Genomic DNA, 21,842 nt, shown 5'->3' on the forward strand with positions numbered 1-21,842 from the left:
ATTCACTCTTGGACCTAATTCTTACCAACAGGGAGGAAATGGTAGAGGAAGTAAAGGTGGCTTGGACCTTAGGAGGCAGTGATCATGCTATCCTTGAATTTTGGATAAAAAGGGCAAGAAGACCTGAGAAAATGCAGACCTCAAGGTTGGTGTTCAGAAAGACAGATTTCAATGAACTCAGAAAGAGGGTAGGAAGAATCCAATTGCTGGATGTTCTTAAGTACAGAAATGCCCAAGAAGGTTGGGAAATATTGCGAAATGAGATTCTGAGAGCACAATTGTTAACAATCCCTAAAAGAAGGGAATGGGAAGCATTTAAAGAAACCAGGATAGATGAACACAGAACTTGCATACAAGTTAAAAACAAAGAAAAATATGTTTATCAAATGGAAAGAGGGGGAAATATCTAAAGAAGAATATAATGGGGTCTGCAGAAACTGTAGGGCAAGTGTCAGAAAAGCTAATAATGAATTGAGGCTTGCAACAGAGGCCAAAAGCAATAAAAAAGGATTTGGGGGATATGTCAAAAGCAAAAGAAAAGTCAAAGATACTATTGTATGCTTACAAGATGAAAATGGTAAATTGGTTAAGAATAATGTTGAGAAGGCCAAACTTTTAAATTCCTATTTTGCATCTGTTTTCTCTCAGAAAGTTGATGAAACATCAACTGATCTTCCCTGTGCTATTGGGGGAATAAAAGAATTCAGGCTATCTATAAGCAGAGAGATGGTTAGGGAGCACTTAGCTAACTTAAATGAATTCAAATCTCAAGGTCCAGATGAATTACATCCTAGGATACTAAAGGAAGCAGCGGAGGTTATTGCTGAACAACTCGCCATAATCTTTGAAAATTCATGGAGAACAGGAGAAGTCCCAGAAGATTGAAAAAGGGCAAATGTTGTCCCTATCTTCAAAAAAGGGAAGAAGGTGGATCCAGGAAACTACAGTGCTGCGAGCCTGACTTCTATACCGGGAAAGATCTTTGAACAAATTATTAAACAGTATGTATGCAAGTACTTGGATGAAAATGATGTAATTAACCAGAGCCAGCATGGGTTTGTAACAAACAAGTCATGTCAGACTAATCTAATGTCCTTCTATGAGAGTATCACTGACAGGGTTGATCAGGGAAATGCGGTGGATATAGTTTATCTTGACCTTAGTAAAGCATTTGACAAAGTATCAAGTGGGGTACCACCACAAGGCTCTGTCCTATGCCCAGTGTTATTCAACATTTTTATAAATGATCTGGAGAAGGGAATTGATGGGAAACTGATCAAATTTGCTTATGACACAAGCTAGGAGGATTAGCTAACACTAGGGAAGAGTATTCAAAAAAATCTCGAAAAGCTTGCACAGTGGGCAGCGACTAACAGAATGGTATTTAACAAGAAGATATGCAAAGTCCTACATCTGGGCAAGAAAAATGAAGAAAGCACATACAGAATGGGAGGAACTGAGCTAAGCAGCAGCACATATGAAAAATACTTGGGTATACTAATAGATCATAGACTGAACAAGAGTCAACAATGTAATGCAGCAGCCAAAAAGGAAACAAAATTCTAGGATGTATTAAAAGAAGCATAGATTCTAGATCATGTGAGGTCATTATCCCCCTCTACTCTTCCTTAGTCAGACCTCATCTGGAATACTATGTCCAGTTCTGGGCACCCCACTTTAAAAAAGATATAGACAAACTGGAGCAAGTTCAGAGAAGAGTTGCAAAGATGGTGAGCGGTCTGTAAATCATGTCCTATAAAAACCGGTTAAAGGATCTGGGAATGTTTAGCTCGCAAAAAAGAAGGCTGAGAGAAGACTTAATAGCTGTCTACAAATATCTGAAGGGTTGTCACACTGCAGAGGGATCAGCCCTATTCTCATTTGCACAAGGAAAGACTAAAAACAATGGAATGAAACTGAAAGGGAGGAGACACAAATTAGATATTAGAAAAAAACTTTCTGATAGTCAGGGTGATCAATGAGTGGAACAGGTTACCACAGGAGGTTCTCCTGAGTTCTCCTTCAATGGAAGTGTTCAAACAAAGGCTGGACAAATATATGCCTGGGATGATTTAGTAAATCCTGCACTGAGCAGGGGGTTGGACCCAATGACCCTGGAGGTCCCTTCCAACTCTACCATTCTATGATTATATGATTAAATTTACTGCAATGTATTAGCTTCTTGCTGAATATTACAGTAATGTAAACTTATGAAAGTTTTCCGGGACTTTTCTACAAATGACCTATCCTCAGTTGAATTCAATGGGAGCTATTTTCACAAGTACCAACCTGGGCCCACTGCAGTGCGGAAAGAGCTGTCAGCTTCCAACTCCATCCCCACTGACAGCTGGCCCAATATCTGCTGCTCATCAGGGCTCCCAAGTAGCGGACCCCTGCAAATGAACTATTGATAATGTATCCTTGGAAAAAGTCAGCAACAGTTGAAGTGACCCTTTGGTTTCAGGCCAAAATTCTGTTCCAGGAACAAAAGGGAAGGGAAGAAAACTACCTGCAGTTGTTCTTCTCCGCTGGCTCTGCCATCTGATCAGTTTTAGGTCCAATTTGTGGCCATCTAAAATGACTATTGCAATCTTCAGATTACCCAATCTCCACAGTGCATCGATAGTTGCACCTGCTCTCTGATTGGTCAGGGCTGCTTACCTGATCAGAGCTGACAATCAGAGAACAATGTACAGAGTGTATTAGGTAGTGTTATGAGAATAATATCATATTCCATGTACTTCACTTCCATGCTCCAAATTGGTTATAATGAGAAATAGTATGCATGAAATTGAGTCTGACTCCATGTTGGTCATTCTCCAGTACACGTCTGCTTTATTGTTAACATCACGATACAGATATAGTGGAAATGACGAATGTATGCCCGCAACATCATAACAACTCATGATTGGCTTACTATGTAATGACTCTAATGATTAACATATTTTAACAACCCAAGTTATATGCCAAAACCAAAAAGTGAAAAAACCAAAGGTTCCCGTTCTCTTAAACAAACCCACATGCAGCTAATAGACCTTCAAACTTTTTAATAATAACGCATTTCAGCATATAATTCATGCCTTATTTAAGTTATACATAAAGATTACATATACAGCTTTAAATACATGTGGAGTAACTTACAATTCGTAGCGCTCATCAGTGACATCACTTCCAGCGTAAACATGATACGTGACCGGAGTAATGGAATGCACTGTGCGTTCCATACTTTCAATGTGTTTTATTGAGCTCTGCTGAGCTTGTACAAAGCCAACATACAAAAATTTGAGACCAGCACCTTTGAATTTATGGTGCTAGTGAATAACTTTGTTAGTAGCAGCTTTATGCGATATGAAACTTTTCTAAAATCTGCATACCTTAATACATTTGTCATACAAACTTAAGCTAATTAAAATATTCTGTGTCTGTATATTTTCATATAGTGGCATAAATACATTAAAGCACATAGATTCACATAATTTAGGACATACTGCATATATAATATAATAAGCTTTTTTTTAATTAAATTACTTTTTATTCAAAGAATTTTCATTTAAATAGCATCTAAAACAAATTCTTGTATATCCATTTTCATATTAACAATATATATGAAATCCTGTTTTTTTTAGTTAAAAAAAATGAATATACCAAAAATCTAAAAAGGTAAAACACATGAATTAATGAATGAGTGAGTGCTGCCTCTGATTGGCTGAGCGCAGGGACCAATCAGAGGCAGCTCTCAGCTGTCATTCAATAGCTAAGAGCTGCCTCTGATTGGTCGAAGTGCTCTGCCAATCAGAGGTAGCCCTTTCAGTAGGCAGGGATTTTAAATTCCCGCCTGCTGAATAATCCTCAGAGCAGTGCAGGAGAAGAGCTGGTTGGACGTGGCTGAGCCCTGGCAGCTGCAGAGAGGGGAGTATACATTTTTTTTTTTTTACACATTTTGGATTGATTTTCAGGGAAGGGCTTATATTTGAAACCCTTCCCCAAAAATCACAGCAGCGCTTGTTTTCAATGGAGCTGGCTCTATTGCCGCCTCCATTTAATTCAATGGGAGAACATCGCTCTCCTCTGCCACAGCTGTGACAGAGGATTTCTTCATCTCCATGGGGAGTCCCATTTTCACTTGACATTGTGACAATGCTGTCAGTGTTCAGTGACAATGGGACTCCCCGCGGAGATGAAGAAATCCTCTGCCACAGCTGTCACAACTGTAGCAGAGGATCGGGATGTTCTCTGTATGTCAATGGGGCTGCCGCAACTACCGCCGGTCCCATTGACCACAGGTGAAACCCCTGGATGTGACAGCTGCAGCAGGGGATAGTGGGCAGCGCTCTTTTTGAGCGGATAAATGCTGCTAGCAGCACTTTTTCCGCTGTAATGCCCACTTCGGTAATGCGAATTTTTGAACACATAACTGATGTGTTTAAAAATTCATGCGTCAAAACGCCTGTGTGACTGAGGCCTAAAACTGTTAGCTCTAACAGAAACATGGATACAGCAGTCTAACATGACCTCTCCTGCTGCACTGTCTTACTATGGCTTGCAGTTCTCCCATACCCCAAGACCGTAAGACAGGCGAGGGAGAGGAGTAGGTGCTCTCCTCTCCCCACAATGCACCTTCCAGGTCACCCCCTCAGTACCCTCACTCACTTTCCCATCATTCAAGGTACATGCCCTATGGCTTTTCCATGCACTGTCCATGCAAGTAGCAGTTATCTATCACCCTCCAGGTGCTCCTCATCTGTTTCTGGACCACTATGCCGCCTGGCTCACCCACTCCCTTTCCTGCAAAATCCGAACCCTCATCCTATAAGACTTCAACATTCCCACTAATGAACCCATCTTCCCCTTTGCCTCTCAGCTTCTATCATTCACCTCCCTTGGTCTCTCACAAATCACAGTCTCTCCCCCTCACAGGGATGGCAATACTCTGGATCTGGTCTTCTTGCGTCTCTGCTTCCAACTTCACTAACTCCTCTCTCCTGCTCTCGGACCGTAACTTCCTCTCTTTCTCTGTCAAGCTTCCTAGTAACTCCCCAGACCCTCCTACCTCCCGTATGTACAGGAACCTTCAGGCTGTTCACACCAAAAATTTTGCAGAGTCTCTACAGTCTTCTCTGTACCCTATCTCTCTCCTCTCCTGCCCCAACCTGGCTGCTGCACATTACAACACCACTCTTAAATGTGCCCTGGATAAAGCGGCGCCCCTTGTAACTCAAGCCATCTAATATAGACTGCGGCAACCCTGGCTCACATCTCAAACACGATTCATCCGGCGTTGCTCTAGGTGTGCTGAACAGCTGTAAAGAAAGTCTCAAAAGGCCGCAGACTTTCTCCACTTTAAATTCATGCTCAGAACATACAACCTTGCCCTCCATCATGCCAAACAAGTCTCCTTCACCTCTCTCATCTCCTGAGTATCCCATAACCCTAAAAGACTCTTTGACACTTTCCACTCCCTTCTCAGCCCAAAACTTCAGCCCACTGTGACAGATCTCAGTGCTGAAGAGCTTGCTTCTTACTTCAAAAAGAAAATTGACGACATCCAGCATGAAATAACCTCCCAATCCCTGACTAGCCCCGACCCTAGTCTCGCCAGTACTGCATCTAGCTCCCAACAACAGAGGAAGAAGTCTCCAGACTGCTCTCCTCCACTTGCTCCACCACCTGCGCTAGCGACCCTCTTCCCTCACACCTCCTGCGGTCCCTCTCCCTGGTGGTCATCTCCCACCTCACCACTATATTCAATCTTTCTCAGACCTCTGGCATTTTCCCCTCCACATTCAAACACGCTATCAAATCCCTGCTGCTAAAGAAAATTACTCTTGACTCGACCGATGCTGCCAACTATCAACCCATCTCAAACCTCCCCTTCATCTTCAAACTACTAGAATGCCTGGTTTATAAGCGATCTCTCAGAAAACTCTCATCTTGATCCTCTACAGTCCGGCTTCTGTCCCCTATACTCGAGAGAAACTGCCTGACTAAAGTGTCAAACGACCTACTGATCCTCCTTGACCTCTCTGCAGCATTCAACACTGTCTACCACAAACTTCTCCTCAGTATGCTTCGCTCCATTGGACTAAAGGACACTGCCCTCTCCTGGTTCTCTTCCTACTTATCTGACCGCTCCTTCAGTGTCTGCTTTGCTGGTTCTACCTCCCCTCCTCTTCTCCTTGCTGTTGGGTCTCCCAGGGCTCAGTTCTCGGTCCTCTCCTCTTCTGCATATACACAGCCCCCATTGGACAGACCATCAGGAGATTTGGTTTCCAGTACCATCTCTATGCTGATGACACCCAGCTATACACCTCCTCCTGGGACATCACAGCAACATTCATCCAGAACACCACCGACTGTCTGTCTGCTGTCTCTAACACTATGCCCTCTCTTTACCGAAAACTGAAACTCTCAAAAACTGACCTTCTCCTGTTTCCACCCTCTACTAATCGACCTCATCCTGACATCTCCATCTCAGTGTGTGGCACCACCACAACTCCCAAACAGCACGCCCGCTGCCTTGGGGTCATATTCGACTCTGATCTCTCCTTTTCCCCCTACATCCAATCTCTCGCCCGAACATGTCAGCTGCACCTCAAGAACATTGCTAGAATATGCCCTTTTCTCACTATGGACACGCTAAAAACACTCTACCCTCTCCAATCCATCATGAATGCGGCAGCCAGGCTCATCTTCCAGTCCAGCTGCTACTCGGATGCCTCTGCCCTGTGCCAGTCACTGCACTGGCTGTCTGTCAAATACAGAATACAATTTAAACTCACTACCTTCATCTACAATGCGCTCCACAACACCGCACCGCCCTACATTGCTTCCCTAATTTCAATTCACCCCCCAGCCCGCGCCCTCCACTCTGCTAATGAAATCAGACTGAGTGCCCCTTTTATTTGAACATCTCATTCATGCTTCCAAGACTGCTCAAGAGCGGCACCTGTCTTCTGGAATGCGCTACCAAAAAATATCCGGCCAATCACTGACACACTAAACTTCAGACTTGCTCTAAAAATGTACCTCTTCAGGGAGGCATACCACATCACCTAAACCAAGCCCCTCTGTACTCCACTCCGTCTGATAACATGCTCCCTGTCCCACAGATTGCAATTCCTGCCAGCCATAATCAACCGGAACCTGCAGTCATCCTGATTCCGTCACTATACGGCCTGACTATTGTCTGTGTATAGCATCCCTCACTCTCCATGTCACCATACCGTGCACATCTCCACCCCCTTTACCTTCTGTATCATTATCTGTAGTATGTACGCTCATTGAAGCTCCTCACCCCTACTGTCTCCATCAATTGATTACTTCATGCAACTGTTGTCTTATTTTATTTCCCCTGTATTGTAAGCGCTGCGGAATATGTTGGCGCTATACAAATAAAGATTATTATATTATTATTTCTAATTTTTTTACCGCATTATTTATTAATTTTATGGAATAGTGTTTCTTTCTAATTCTCTTTTTTTATAATGTCTGCTTGTTTGGTGAAATCTTTTTTACATGTACAGTTTGTTTTTATACTTTTAAGTTGGCTGAAGGGAATATAATTTTTCCAACTTTTAAGATGGCAGCTTTTATATTCAAGGAAGCTATTTTAATCAACTTTTTAAAAAATGTATAGACGTGATAATGGCTTGGTCAACATGTGTGACCACCAAATCTAGAAAAACAATACTGTTTTTATTGTGCAGTAAGATTTAGATTCATTTTATTTTTATTAAGGGTATGTATATACTGCATCAATTTATTTTCTTCCCCCTCCAAAATTAGTATGATGTTGTCAATGTACTTATTGTGAAATTTAATTCTAGGGTCGATTAAGGTGTCTTTCTCATAGGCTGGATTCACACGAATGTATATCGGCTCGGTTTTCACACCGAGCAACTATACGTCGACCTCATCTGCAGGGGGGGGGGGGGATGGAAGAGCCAGGAGCAGGAACTGAGCTCCCGCCCCCTCTCTACCTCCTCTCCACCCCTCTGCACTATTTGCAATGAAAGGAGGCGGGATGGGGGCGGGGCCAAGTGTTGAGAATCAGCCCTGCCCCGTTTTGCCTCTCCCCATTGCATATAGTGCAGAGGGGCAGAGAGGGGGCAAGAGCTCAGTTCCTGCTCCTGGCTCTTCCATCCTCCCCCCCCCCCCCTGCAGATGAGGACGACGTATATCGGCTCGGCGTGAAAACCGAGCCGATATACGTTCATGTGAATCCAGCCATAATTACAGATGAGCGAGCATGCTCTTCCGAGCTTGCTACCCATTCGAGTATTAGAGTACTCAAGATGCTCGTTACTCGAGACGAACACCATGCAGTACTCGAATCAATTGTATTTCCCTTCCACGCATGTTTAGCGCCATTTTCTAGCCAATAAGCATGCGGGGAAGGGATTCCCACTTCCTGCTGTGACGTGCCAGCCCTCTGCTCGGCAACAGCAGTGAGTGGCTGGCTGGGAGCAGTAGTGCAGCTTTTTTTGTTAAGCATTTAGGGCTGTACAGGCCATTTCAGCTATACTGTTCTGTGTGTGCAGTGCATTTGGCAGAGTTTAGGGGCAGAGCTGCTGCAGTGCATTACACCGAGGTCTCACCGTGAAACAGTACTCTAATATTTTCTAGGCTACTGCAAACCATTTCAGGTATACCATTCTCAGTCTGCAGTGCATTACGCGAAGTTTAGGGACAGAGCTGCTGAGATAGGGAAAGTTTTACCGTTGGGATCCTCTCTACAAGAACCCCAATGGTCCATTTTAGGGCTACTTCTCACCGTGTGCATTATAGTTTTGGCTGCCTGGGAGCAGTAATGCCCCCTTTTTATTACGCATCTAGGCCTGTTCCCAGCCTTTCAGTTATAGCGTTCTCAGTCTGCAGTGCATTACACCAAGGTCTCGCGCAAAACAGTACTCTAATATTTCCTAGGCTACTGCAAAGTATTTCAGCTCTGCCACTGTGCAGAGCGTCTCACAATACCCTTTCCTTGGGGGGGGGGGGGGGGGGGTTGAGATAGCCACAGTTACCAGCACTATTCACTGGCTTTAGAGTCTTCTCCCACTCCATACAGCCTCTCTTATCTACAAGTCTCTGTGAACGGTAAATTACCCCTAGGTATCAGCGCAAGACAGCGGGTTAATTTTTGCAAGTCACAGCATAGAGCCTCCGTTATCTACAAGTCTCTGTGTGTGGTGAATTCGCCACAGTTGTTAGCGCTGAACAGTGGGGTAATTTATTTGGGCCCTGCTCTATACGTAATCTGCCATGATGAGGAGTAGGGGTAAGGGTCAAGCAGGCAGTCTCCCAGGAACTGTTCTCGGGTCCCTGCCCTGAGTGGGAAAAAATGGTTCCTCACCTGAGTCCGGGTGATGAGGCTGGTGACTTCCGGCAACTGTCTCAAGAGCTTTTTGTGGATGAAGATGATGGGACACAGATGTCTGTCGGTGAGGTAGTAGTAAGGGCAGTAAGACCGAGGGAGGAGAGCACAGCGGATTCGGAGGAAGAGCTGCTGGACGATGAGGTGACTGACCCCACCTGGCTTGCTAAGACAGGGCTTCAGAGGGGGAGGCAAGTGCAGCAGCAGGACAGGTTGGAAGAGGCAGTGGAAAGGCCAGGGCTAGAGGTAGGGCCAGAGCAAAAAATTCGCCAACTGTTTCCCAAAGCACCCTCTTGCGGCAAGCCTCTGTGCAGAGGGCTAGGTGTTTAAAGGTGTGGATGTTTTTTAGTGAGAGTGTGGATGACCGACGAACTGTGGTGTGCAACCTGTATCGCACCAAAATCAGCTGGGGAGCCACCACAGCCTCTTCCCCTGTGCCACAACCCGGCACACAGATCCAATCCCCCTCCCAGGATGCAGACACGAGTGCTTCCCGGCCTGCACCCATGGTCCTCCACTCCATCCAGCAACGTCTCTCAGCGCAGCGTTCAGCTGTCACTACCACAAGCGTTGGAGCGAAAGCGGAAATACACCGCCACCCACCTGCATGTACAAGCTTTAAACGTGCACATTGCCAAATTAATCTGCCTGGAGATGCTGCCATACAGGATTGTGGAAACGGAGGCTTTCAAAAACATGATGGCGGCGGTGGTCCTGCGCTACTCAGTACCCAGTCGCCTCTATTTTTGCTTGTGTGCCGTCCCTGTCCTACACCAGCACGTCTCCCGCAACATAACTTGTGCCCTCACCAACGCGGTTACTGGGAAGATCCAGTCAGAGTCAGAGCCTGGGACCGCTCACGTCCTGCCCACACCCAGAATAATGGGTCCTACCTTGGTGCTGGTATCTGCGGCATTTTATGCCACCTCCTCCAACTCTCCCCCCACTCCTCCTCCTCCGCCACCTCCACCTCTCAATTAAGAAGCGTGAGCACGTCACCAGCAGTCGGTAGCGCACGGCAGCACAGAGTTGTGCAAGCATCAGCAAGCCGTGCTGAAACTAATCAGCATAGGTGACAAGAGGCACATGGTTCCAGAGCTTTTGCAGGGTCTGACAGAGCAGACCGACCTCTGGCTTTCGCCGCTGAGCCTCCAACCGGGCATGGTCGTGTGTGACAACAGCCGTACCCTGCTGGTGGCTCTGCGGCTCTGCAGCTCAGCAGCCTCACACACGTGCCATGCCTGGCCTTCGTCTTTTATCTTGTGGTTCAGCGGTTTCTGAAAAACTGCCCCCACTTGTCTGACCTGCTTGGAAAGGTGTGCCGCATCTGTGCACATTTCCGCAAGTTCACCACAGACGCTGCCACCATGAGGACCCTGCAATGTCGGTTTCAGCTGCTAGAGCACTGACTGCTGTGCAACGTGCCCACTCACTGGAATTTTACGCTGCACATATTGGACAGGCTGTGCGAGCAGCGTAAAGCAGCTGCTACATGGGCAGCGGATTGGTAGTCAGCCTCAGCAATTCTTTACTGAGGAGTGGGCATGGATGGCAGACATCCTGCCAGGTCCTCGGAAACTTTGAGGAGTCTACTCAAATGGTGAGCAGCGATGTGGCCATCATTAGTGTTACCATCCCGCTGCTTTGCCTGCTGAAAAGTTCGCTGCTAAGCATAAAGGCCAACACTTTGTGGTTGGAACAGGAGACAGGGAATGACAGTATGTCGCTTGATAGCCAGACCACCCTCATGTCTATATCTTGGCACGTTTTGGAGGAGGAGGAGGAGGAAGAGACCGCTGGCCACACTGCAGAGGGTATTCATGCTGCTTGCCTCTCATCTGTTCAGTGTGTATGGGCTGAAGAGGAAGAGAAGGAGGAGGATCCTGAAAGTCATCCTCCTAGTGAGGACAGCAATGTGTTGCGTACTGGGACCCTGGCACACATGGCTGACTCCATGTTAGGCTGCCTTTCCCGTGACCCTTGCATTAGACGTATTCTGGCCAACATGGATTACTGAGTGTACACCCTTCTCGACCAATGGCATAAGGAGAACCTTTCCCCTCTCATTCATGAAGAGGAAAGGGGTACGAGAGTGATGCAATACCACAGGGCCCGGGTTGAAAAAGTGATGCTAAAGTTCCCATCTGACAGCGCTAGCAGCAGAAGAAGCAGTTCAAAGGGCCAACTAGCAGGTGAGGCGCGGGGATCAGGCAGCATGTCCAGCACAGGCAGGGCAACACTCTCCAAGGCGTTTGCCAGTTCTATGGCTCCGAGCAAGACTGTGTCACCACTCCCCAGTCAAGGCTGAGTCGGAGGGAGCAATGCAAAAAGATGGTGAGGGAGTACATAGCCAATTGTACCACCGTCCTCTGTGATGCCTCTGCTCCATACAACTATTAGACTTCTCTTCTCCACTGGCAAAAAGCAGTGGAACCTAATGATTCTTTTCGCTGCAACAGGAAAAAAATGCATCCTGTCACCACGAAAAAAGGGGAAATTAGCTTCGTCAATCCCTCTTGGATGTTAATACTCCTCCTACTCTTCCTCCTAAAACAGCATGTGATCACGCTGAAGTGCCAATTTTTCTGTGGCCCAAAAGGCTCTGTTTATAATTTTTTTTACAATTTTTAAAAGTTTCAACTGTTTTTATACTTTAACTGCAACCAATTTTTTCGCAGGGCTGCCTCCAGGCTCTGTTACAAATTAAGCAACAGCGAGCTGTATCTTTAAAAAATGTTTATGGGTTTCACCTGCCCTCGCGGTTGAGCAATTTTTCAGGCCCTTCCTATACTGTTATCTAACTAATTTTTCCAGCCTTCGCCTACACTCTTGGTAACCAAATGTTTTTTAGGTGTTCGCCTATACTCTTGTTACAGAAATGTTACTGGGGTCCGCCTATACTCTTGCTACAGAAATGTAACAGGGGTCCACCTATACTCTTGCTACAGAAATGTTACTGGTATCTGCCTATACACTTGCTACTAAATGGTTTGAGGGTTTTACCTATACTCTTGCAACAGAAAAGTTTCAGTGGTCCACCTATACTGTGGGTGCACAAAGATTTTTCCATAGCGTTGTTCAGCTGCCTGACATATACACAGAATGAAGTGTGTGGGGACACATGGATTTCCCATAGCTATGTAACTCATGGCACCTTTTGTCACACAAGGTGGAAGCTGGGACCAAGCCTGACCCAGGGCCCGCTCACGTACTTCCCACACCGAGTATTGCGAGTCCTACCTCAGTCATGGTTTCTCAGGCTTATTATGCCACCTCCTCCTCCTGTTTGGGGTCTAGGGATCAGCGCTGGGCAACATGTAATTGCTCTCATGTTTCCACAATTATCTGAAAAAGTGGTTTGGGCCAAACAAAAGGAGCATTACTGCATTAATGAGACGTTCACAGCTATACTAGCATCCGAGTCCGCTTTATGCCCACGATTATTGAGGGTGGGGCAGAGGCCGAAGTCCAGTGGGGGGATGCAACTGCACCAGGTTTGGCCTGTGGATCTTCTTTGCGGTTCATCCAGTCTTTGCAGTGATGAAAGCAACCGTAACTGATTTAATGAGACATTCACAGCAGTACTAGCATCCAAGTCCGCTTTATGCCCACGATTACTGAGGGTGTGAGCTGAGGCTGAGGTCTTTGGGGGGTGAAACTCTTCTATGTTTGGGCACTCTAATTTCTTTATGTGTAATACCGTCATTGAGTTTCATGGGCTCGCCTATGCTGTGGGTACAAAAAGACTTCCCATTTCGTTGTTTTATCATCTGGCACAAATACATGGACTGACTTGACTAGGGTGCAGATGGCTTTCCCATTGTGGTGTTTTACCTATCTGGCACAAATACACTGAATGACTAGGGCAGAAGTGTGGGCCAAGGTCCTTGGTGGGGTGAAACTCTGCATTGTGTGGGCACTCCGATTTCTTTCTGTGTAATACCATCTTTGAGTTTCATGGGCTGCCTATGCTGTGGGTGCACAAAGATTTCCCATGTTTTACCTATCTGGCACAAATACACTGACTGACTTGGGTAGGGCGCAGAAGGCTTTCCCATTGCAGTGTTCAGCTATCTGACACCTACACAGAATGAAGTGTGTCAGGAAACATGGATTTCCCATTGCTATTTAATTCATGGCACCTTGAGTCACATAAGGTGGAGGCTGTGACCGAGTGTGACCCTTGCTTACCACACAGAGTATTGCGGGTCCTACCTTGGTCATGGTTTCTTGGGCCTATTATGCCACCTTCTTCTCCTACTTGGGGTCTGGGGATCAGCGCTGGGCAACATGTATTATCTCTTGTGCTACAAATTACGACAGTTATCCGAGATACTGGATTAGAGCGTTCACAGGAAGCGAAACGGATTTTATAATACTTTCACAGGGTCACTGTATACTTGTGTTGGCGACTTTTACGACACCTATAGCTTCAAACCAATCTTTGGTGTTAGTATGCGCTGTTGCATTGTCAGGATGTGTAGAAGTGCTGGCACCCGAGTCCCCTTTAGGGCAACATTTGCGGCTCCTGACAATTTTGTGACGGTGGTGGCACAAGATTGGAATGATGATCCTACGTCAATTTATCATCAATTGTCCTCAGCATTGTGGGCTATCGACCACACTTTCAAAGAGGGTCGCTGCCTGGCCCTGCTAACCCTATGCAGTGTGCATCTCCGGTTCCTCCTCATCACAGATGCACTTATAAATTGACATGAGGGTGGTATGGCTATGAAGGGAGCATGTGGCATGAGGCCAGCTGAATGCTGCACAGGGAAAATATTGTGTGCGCTGTGGACGCAGGATCATGCGGAGGGGGGGGGGGGGGGGGTTGGACAGCAATGCCAGCATGTGACCCAGGAGAAGAGGCAGCGGTGTCACCCGCAGGCGGTGATTGTCCTTGGTTGCAGCAAGCCTTGAAAAAGACTTAGATTAAGTCGAAATGTCGCCATTTTATCGAGCAATAAAACCTTTTTCTACAATTTCTACACCGTTGATGCTGCCTCCTCCTTGGATACCATAGCTAAGATGTGCCAGCGCGTGTGCCTTGCTAATGAGGGTCTGTCCCCAGTAAATAGTTAGGGGGGTGACCGCCAGGCTCTTGCCCCCATTTTGGCTTAATAGTGGGACCTGGTATCCTCAGATGAGGCCATGCATGCTGCCCCTGCCATCCCCTATCTGTTTCTGTGGTGTTTCCATGGCTTTCTGATGTTTTCAGGTGTTTCACAAGTCATCCCCTATGCGGAGCATCGGTCCCATACAAAAAGGCTCGAGTCACCCATTGACTTCAATGGGGTTCGTTACTTGAAATAAGCTCTCGAGCAGTACGAAAAGTTCGACTCGAGTACCGAGCACCCGAGCATTTGGTGCTCACTCAGCTAATACCCCATGTACAAGTTAGCAAATGATTCAAGTTATATGCCGCTATCAAACACGTAATTCTTAAAACTCAAGTAGCACAGACTTTATTAATATCCCTGCCTGGAACAAGGTATGCAAGAGAGGAGATAAGAAGCAGCTCCCCCGATGAGAATGAGCATCCCAGAAAATTCTCGTGAGAAAGCTGCGTAGGGATGTATTATGACATGCTGCTTGCACATACCAGGGTATAATATTAAGCATGTTAACCATTTAACTGCTAGCTATTTCCTATGAAGGTAGATGTGTATATATACACACACACATATACACACACACATATATACACACACATTATATATATATATATATATATATATATATATGCCTAAGCTGATGTAAGAAACACATATATTATTACTAGAAAATTAGTGGCCAAGTTAGAAAATTGCAGTGACCAACCCTGGATGACCAAAAACAGGGTCGAGAGATGGCAGAGAAGAACAACTGCAAGTTTTGTACTCCTGTCCCTCCTGTCTGGAACATAATTTTGTCTCCGAACCAGTGGCCCATTTAGCTCCTGGAAAGCTCCTTTAATATTTCACTATTACAGTGAATGATCACCTTTAAACAGCATTTTTTTAATCTTAATAGATTCAAAATTTTCTTTTTTGTTTAATAAAGAGTCCCTAATACAGAATTAAATTTCTTCATTTTGGATGCCTACAGGCGCCATTAGAGGAAGTTTGGGAGTTTACTAATATTAATCTGCTAGGCATTTGGGGCTCTGTATTAGAGAAATGAGGGTATGGCTGTGAAAATGCTTAATTATAAAATTAATCAGCACAGAATGTTGGACCTAAAAATGACCTGTAATTAAAAGCTAAAGATTTGCTTTAAACTTAGGTCACTTCCTCTTCAATGGGGTACCATTCTAGCAGAGTAATATTTCACATTATAGTGTATTGATTGGACATTTTGTAGTCTGTTATCTGGAAACAACAAGAAGCAATTGACAAAATTTAAAATAAAAAGTATTGTAAGACTAAACACACTAGCACAACATATCACATATCAATGGCACTTACCGAAGCAACATACAGCTGCAATCACCAGGAGAGGACACACGATCTTCATTTTTGTCCTTCGTGCAAAGTGTTTCTTTGGTATAAACACTCACAGATGAACTGTGTAGAATCACTGGAGATTTGGGCAATTTACACAATTTGTAGTTCAGAAGTGCATCCAATATTACCCTAACATGCATCAAAAAGAGGAAGACAGTGTGAAATCACTGTGAAAGATGGGACGGATGAAATCATTATACTTATGTCATGCTGTGCCAGGAGGATCAAAGGATGTTACCTTAATGGTTATTTGTACCTTCATGTAAAGCAAATGTTATCCAACATTTACCTGCCAACAGGTAGAACCAAATATAATGTAAGCAGTTGTAAGAAATTGTAACATAGTATGTTAGGCTAAATGAAGACAATGTCTGTCTAGTTCAGCCTATTTCCACCCTCTGGTTGATCCAGAGGAAGGCAAAAATATTACTGAACCATAGCACAAATACAACAAAGTGGTTATGTGATTATGACTTATGAGTCATCTATTATGTCAAGTCTATTGGGCTTTTGTACAAGTTTATTCTTATACATCAGTGGTCTCAAATGGTTCTCCTTGTGTCATGAGTTGTAAGACCAAGACGCTCTGACTGAAATTAGTGTAGCTAGCAGTGAATGTAGTAAAATAGCAAACATAGGCTCTGTCTGCTGTCCATGGTGCTGAATTCCTCACAGGGAGCAAGAGATTACATTGTTTGCTCTTAGTAGGCAGGGGCTGAACAATGGAGCTAATTACAGAGCTCAGACCTCCTGCTGAGTTCTGCAACAGCTCCCTTAAGATCATTTCCATGCAGATTAAGCTGATAAAGTACTAAAAGCAATTAGTGCTTTTTAATACTTTATACAAAATGATCCCTGAACTTTCAATCTTTTGAAAGATTATCTGTTTGTGTAAATGGGCCCTTAGACTATTGGATGAAGTGTCCTTACTTCACTTGGTAAAATGACCTGGTGAGGAATAGGAAGTAGCTGCGACTGAAAGTCAAGGCTTCTGCACAGGGGTTATAGAATGGGGGCAAATGAAAAGGCTATTTGGGTATCTGGGAGTCTCTGTGGGTTGATGAGGAAACATGGGGAGCTGCTATTCAAAAACTGTTTTCTGGTTATAAAACTCCTTTAAGTAATCCATGTTTGGTTTGGAAATGATTTGGATTAAATCCTTCACCTGCACCCATAAATGTTGAATTATATTGTTCACAGCAATGTATGGTTCATAATACTAAAACTAAAACGAGTAAAAATCAAACTACAGAATTTCAATAGAACATTATAGACATTATTAATTGTAAGACATGATTGTTGGCACGAGTTTAAGGTTTTATGTTAATAAAGCTTAAAGTGTGCCTTTAAAGCTAAATAAGCCTAAAATTCTGTACTGATTAATTTTCATGAGATATCTTCATAGGGGTTCGAGTTCTGTTTTAAGTTAGAGATTTATGAATCCCCTGCTTCCATTCTTATTGAATTATTATTACTGAAGTTGGATTTATGCAGCTGCAATTGAGCTCTGTAATAAACCTTCAGTAAAACTATAAAAAACAAATCTCAGAGGGCTAGAAGATTCAATAAACAGTTGTTGAATAGAGATGAGCGAGCACACTCATCCAAGCTTGATGCTCATTCGAGTATTAGGGAACTCGAGATGCTCGTAACTCGAGACCAGGCAGTACTCGAGTCAATTGCATTTCCTTCCCTGCATGTTTAGCGCCATTTTCTAGCCAATAGACATGCAGGGAAGGCATTAACACTTCCTGTTGTGACATGCCAGCCCTCTCCCCCCTACAGTAGTGAGTGGCTGGCGAGATCAGGTGACCGCCGAGTACTTAAACTGATCCCACCCGCATGCAGGCAGAGGTTAGGGAAAGTGCTGCTGCTCATATAGGGAAAGTGTTAGAGTAGGATCCTGTTTTCAAGAAGCCCAACGGTCCTTCTTAGGGCTACTCTTCATAGTGTGCATTACTGTTGTGGCTGGCTGGGAGCAGTAGTGCACCAATTTTTTTTTTAAGCATCTTAGGCTGTGGAGGCTATTTCAGCTATACTGTTCTGTGTCTGCAGTGCTGTAGGCAGAGTTGAGGCAAAGAGCTGCTTATACAGGGAAAGTGTTAGAGTAGGATCATGTCTTCAAGAACCCCAAAGGTCTTTCGTAGGGCTACATCTGACCATGTGCATTATAATTGTGGCTTGCTGGGAGAAGTAGTGCATCAATTTTTGTATTACGCATCTAGGCGTGTTCCCAGCCATTCAGTAATAGCGTTCTCAGCCTGAAATGCCGTACAACCAGCTCTCACCATGAAAATTGCTCTCTAATATTTCCTAGCCTACTGCAAATGACTTCAGTTATACCGTTCTGTGTGTGCAGCGCATAACACAGAGTGTTGGGACACAGCCAATTCTATAGGGAAAGTTATACACTATACAGTCCTGAGACTCCCAGGAACTGTTCTCGGGTCCCTGCCATGAGTGGGAAAAAATGGTTCCTTTCTCACCTGAGGAGTTTGTCATGACCGATGCCCAACCTTTGGAAAGTTCCCGGAGTCCGGGTGATGAGGCTGGGGACTTCCGGCAACTGTCTCAAGAGCTTTTTGTGGATGAGGATGATGAGACACAGTTGTCTGTCAGTGAGGTAGTAGTAAGGGCAGAAAGTCCGAAATAGAAGCGCACAGAGGATTCGGAGAAAGAGCAGCTGTACGATGAGGTGACTGACCCCATCTAGTTTGCTAAGCTTACTGAGGACAGAGCTTCAGAGGGGGAGGCAAGTGCAGCAGCACGACAGGTTGGAAGAGGCAGTGGAGTGGCTAGGGGTAGAGGCAGGGCCAGAGCGAAGAATCCCCCAACTGTTTCCCAAAACACCCCCTTGCAGCAAACCTCCGTGCAGAGGGGTAGGTGTTCAAAGGTGTGGATGTTTTTTAGTGAGAGCGCGGACGACCGAAGAACAGTGGTGTGCAACCTGTGTTGCACCAAGATCAGCCGGGGAGCCACCACTACCAGCCTTACCTCCACCAGCATGCGCAGGTATATGATGGCCAAGCACCGCACAAGTTGGGACGGAGGCCATTCACAACCTCCGGATCACACCATTGCCTCTTCCCCTGTGCCCCAACCTGCCACACAGATCCAATCCCCCTCCCAGGACACAAGCATGAGTGCCTCCTTACCTGCACCCACACCCTCACGTCCACCGTCCTCCACTCCATCCAGTAATGTCTCTCAGCGCAGAGTTCAGCTGTCGCTAACACAAGCGTTGGAGTGAAAGCGCAAATACGTCACCACCCACCCGCACGAACAAGCTTTAGACGTGCAGATTGCCAAGTTAATCGGCCTGGAGATGCTGCCGTACAGGCTTTTGGAAACGGAGGCTTTCAAAAGCAAGATGGCGGCGGTGATCCTGCGCTACTCGGGCCCCAGTCGCCTCTATTTTTCCCAGTGTGCTGTCCCAGTTCTACACCAGCACGTCTCCCGCAACATAAATCGTGCCCTCACCAACGTGGTTACTGGGAAGGTCCACTTAACCACAGACACGTGGACAAGTACTGGCGGGCAGGGACACTATATCTCCCTGACGGCACATTGGGTGAATTTGGTGGAGGCTGCTCATGTCCTATCCACACCCAGAATAGTGGGTCCTACCTCGGTGCTGGTATCTGCGGCGTTTTATGCCACCTCCTCCAACCCCCCCCCTCCTCCTCCGCCACCTCTACCTCTTAATTAAGAAGTGTGAGCACGTCGCCAGCAGTCAGTAGCACGCGGCAGCACATCAGTGGGCAACCATCAGTAAGCTGTGCTGAAAATAATCAGCTTAGGTGACAAGAGGCACTTGGCTCCTGAGCTGTTGCAGGGTCTGACAGAGCAGACCGACCTCTGGCTTTCTCCGCTGAGCCTCCAACCGGGCATGGTTGTGTGTGACAACAGCCGTAACCTGGTGGCAGCTCTGCAGCTCAGCAGCCTCACACATGCCATGCCTGGAACTCATCTTCAATCTGGTGGTTCAGCGGTTTCTGAAAAACTACCCCCACTTGTCTGACCTGCTTGGCAAGGTGCGCTGCATCTGCGCACATTTCCGCAAGTCCACCAAAGACGCTGCCACCTTGAGGACCCTGCAATGTCGGTTTCAGCTGCCAGAGCACCGACTGCTGTGCGACGTGCCCACACGCTGTAATTCTACGCTGCACATGTTGGCCAGGCTGTATGAGCAATAGTGGTATACCAGCTGCAACATGGGCGTCAGAGTGGTAGTCAGCCTCCGCAATTCTTTACTGAGGAGTGGGCATGAATGGCAAACAACTGCCAGGTCCTTGGAAACTTGGAGGAGTCTACCCAGATGGTGAGCGGCGATGTGGCCATCATTAGCATTACCATCCCGCTGCTTTGCCTGCTGAGAAGTTTGCTGCTAAGCATAAAGGCCGACACTTTGCGGTTGGAACAGGAGATGGGGATGACAGTATGTCCCTTGATAGCCAGACCACCCTCATGTCTATATCTCAGCACATTTTAGAGGAGGAGGGGGAGGGGGTGGAAGAGGAGGAAGAGATGGAAGAGACTGCTTGGCACACTGCAGAGGGTACCCATGCTGCTTGCCTCTCATCAGTTCAGGGTGTATGGGCTGAAGAGGAGAAGATCCTGAAAGTCATCCTCCTAGTGAGGACAGCAATGTGTCTGTACTGGCACCCTGGCACACATTGCTGACTTCATGTTAGTCTGCCTTTCCCATGACCCTCGCATTAGATGCATTCTGGCCAACATGAATTACTGGGTGTACACTCTTCTCGACCCATGGTATAAGCCGAACCTTTCCACTCTCATTCCCAAAGAGGAAAGGGGTACTAGAGTGATGCAATACCACAGGGCCCTGGTGGAAAAAGTGATGCTAAAGTTCCCATCTGACAGCGCTAGTGGCAGAAGATGCAGTTCCGAGGACCAAGTAGCAGGGGAAGCGCAGGGATCAGGCAGCATGTCCAGCGCAGGCAGGGGAACACTCTCCAAGGCGTTTGCCAGTTTTATTGCTCCCCAGCAAGACTGTGTCACCACTCCCCAGTCAAGGCTGAGTCGGAAGGAGCACTGTAAAAAGATGGTGAGGAAGTACGCAGCCGATCGTACCACCGTCCTCTGTGATGCCTCTGGCCATACAACTATAGAGTGTCAAAGCGGGACATGTAGCACAAACTTGCGCTGTACGCCCTGGAGATGCTGGCCTGCCCTGCCGCTAGTGTCTTGTCAGAGAGGTTGTTTAGTGCAGCTGGGAGAATCATCACAGATGAGTGTATCCGCCTGTCAACTGCCAGCGCTGACATGCTTACACTCATAAAGATGAACAAAGGCTGGATTTCCCCAGACTTCTCTTCTCCACCTGCAGAAAGCAGCGTAACCTAATGATTCTTTTGGCTGCAACAAAAAAAGGGGAATTAGCTTCGTCAATCACTCACAGATATTATTACTCCTCCTCCTAAAACAGCATGTCATCACGCTGAACTGCCAATTTTTCTGCGGCCCAAAATGCTGTTTAAAAGTTTTTAAATTTTTAAAGTTCCAAAAGTTTTTATACTTTAACCTAAACCAATTTTTCTGGAGGGCTGCCTCCAGGCTCTGTTACAAATTAAGCAACAGCGAGCTGTAACTTTAAAAAAAGGTTTATGGGTTTCACCTGCCATTGCGGTTTAGCAATTTCTCAGGGGTACACTTGTACTCTTGGTACAGCAATTTTTCAGACCCTTGCCTATACTGTTATCTAACTAATTTTTCCAACCTTCGCCTACACTCTTGGTAACCAAATTTTTTCAGCTGTTCACTTATACTCTTGCTACACCAAAGTATCAGGCGTTCGCCTACACCAGACCTGGGCAAAGCACGGCCCGCGGGCCACATCCGGCCCGCTGAATAGCTCGGACCGGCCCGCAAAGAGTGTCCTGGTGACTCACCAATGAGTCCGGTGCTCATGTCCACGGGGAAAATCGGGCCCGCTACGGATTCTACATGTAGAATCTGCAGCG

At 46.0% G+C, this 21,842-nt stretch overlaps 1 protein-coding gene across 1 annotated transcript in view; it reads right to left on the minus strand.

Moving 5' to 3' along the window:
* The window catches only part of LOC136610627 (uncharacterized), a 102,834-nt gene that overhangs the window by 47,696 nt on the left and 33,296 nt on the right, over positions 1-21,842 (minus strand). Inside the window, exon 2 of the mRNA XM_066589838.1 lies at positions 15,820-15,987. Coding sequence (XP_066445935.1) covers positions 15,820-15,868 — 49 coding nt within the window. The 5' untranslated portion in view covers positions 15,869-15,987. The remainder of the gene's footprint in view (positions 1-15,819; positions 15,988-21,842) is intronic.

This window comes from Eleutherodactylus coqui, chromosome 2, assembly GCF_035609145.1.
Source record: "Eleutherodactylus coqui strain aEleCoq1 chromosome 2, aEleCoq1.hap1, whole genome shotgun sequence".
NCBI classification, from domain to species: domain Eukaryota; kingdom Metazoa; phylum Chordata; class Amphibia; order Anura; family Eleutherodactylidae; genus Eleutherodactylus; species Eleutherodactylus coqui.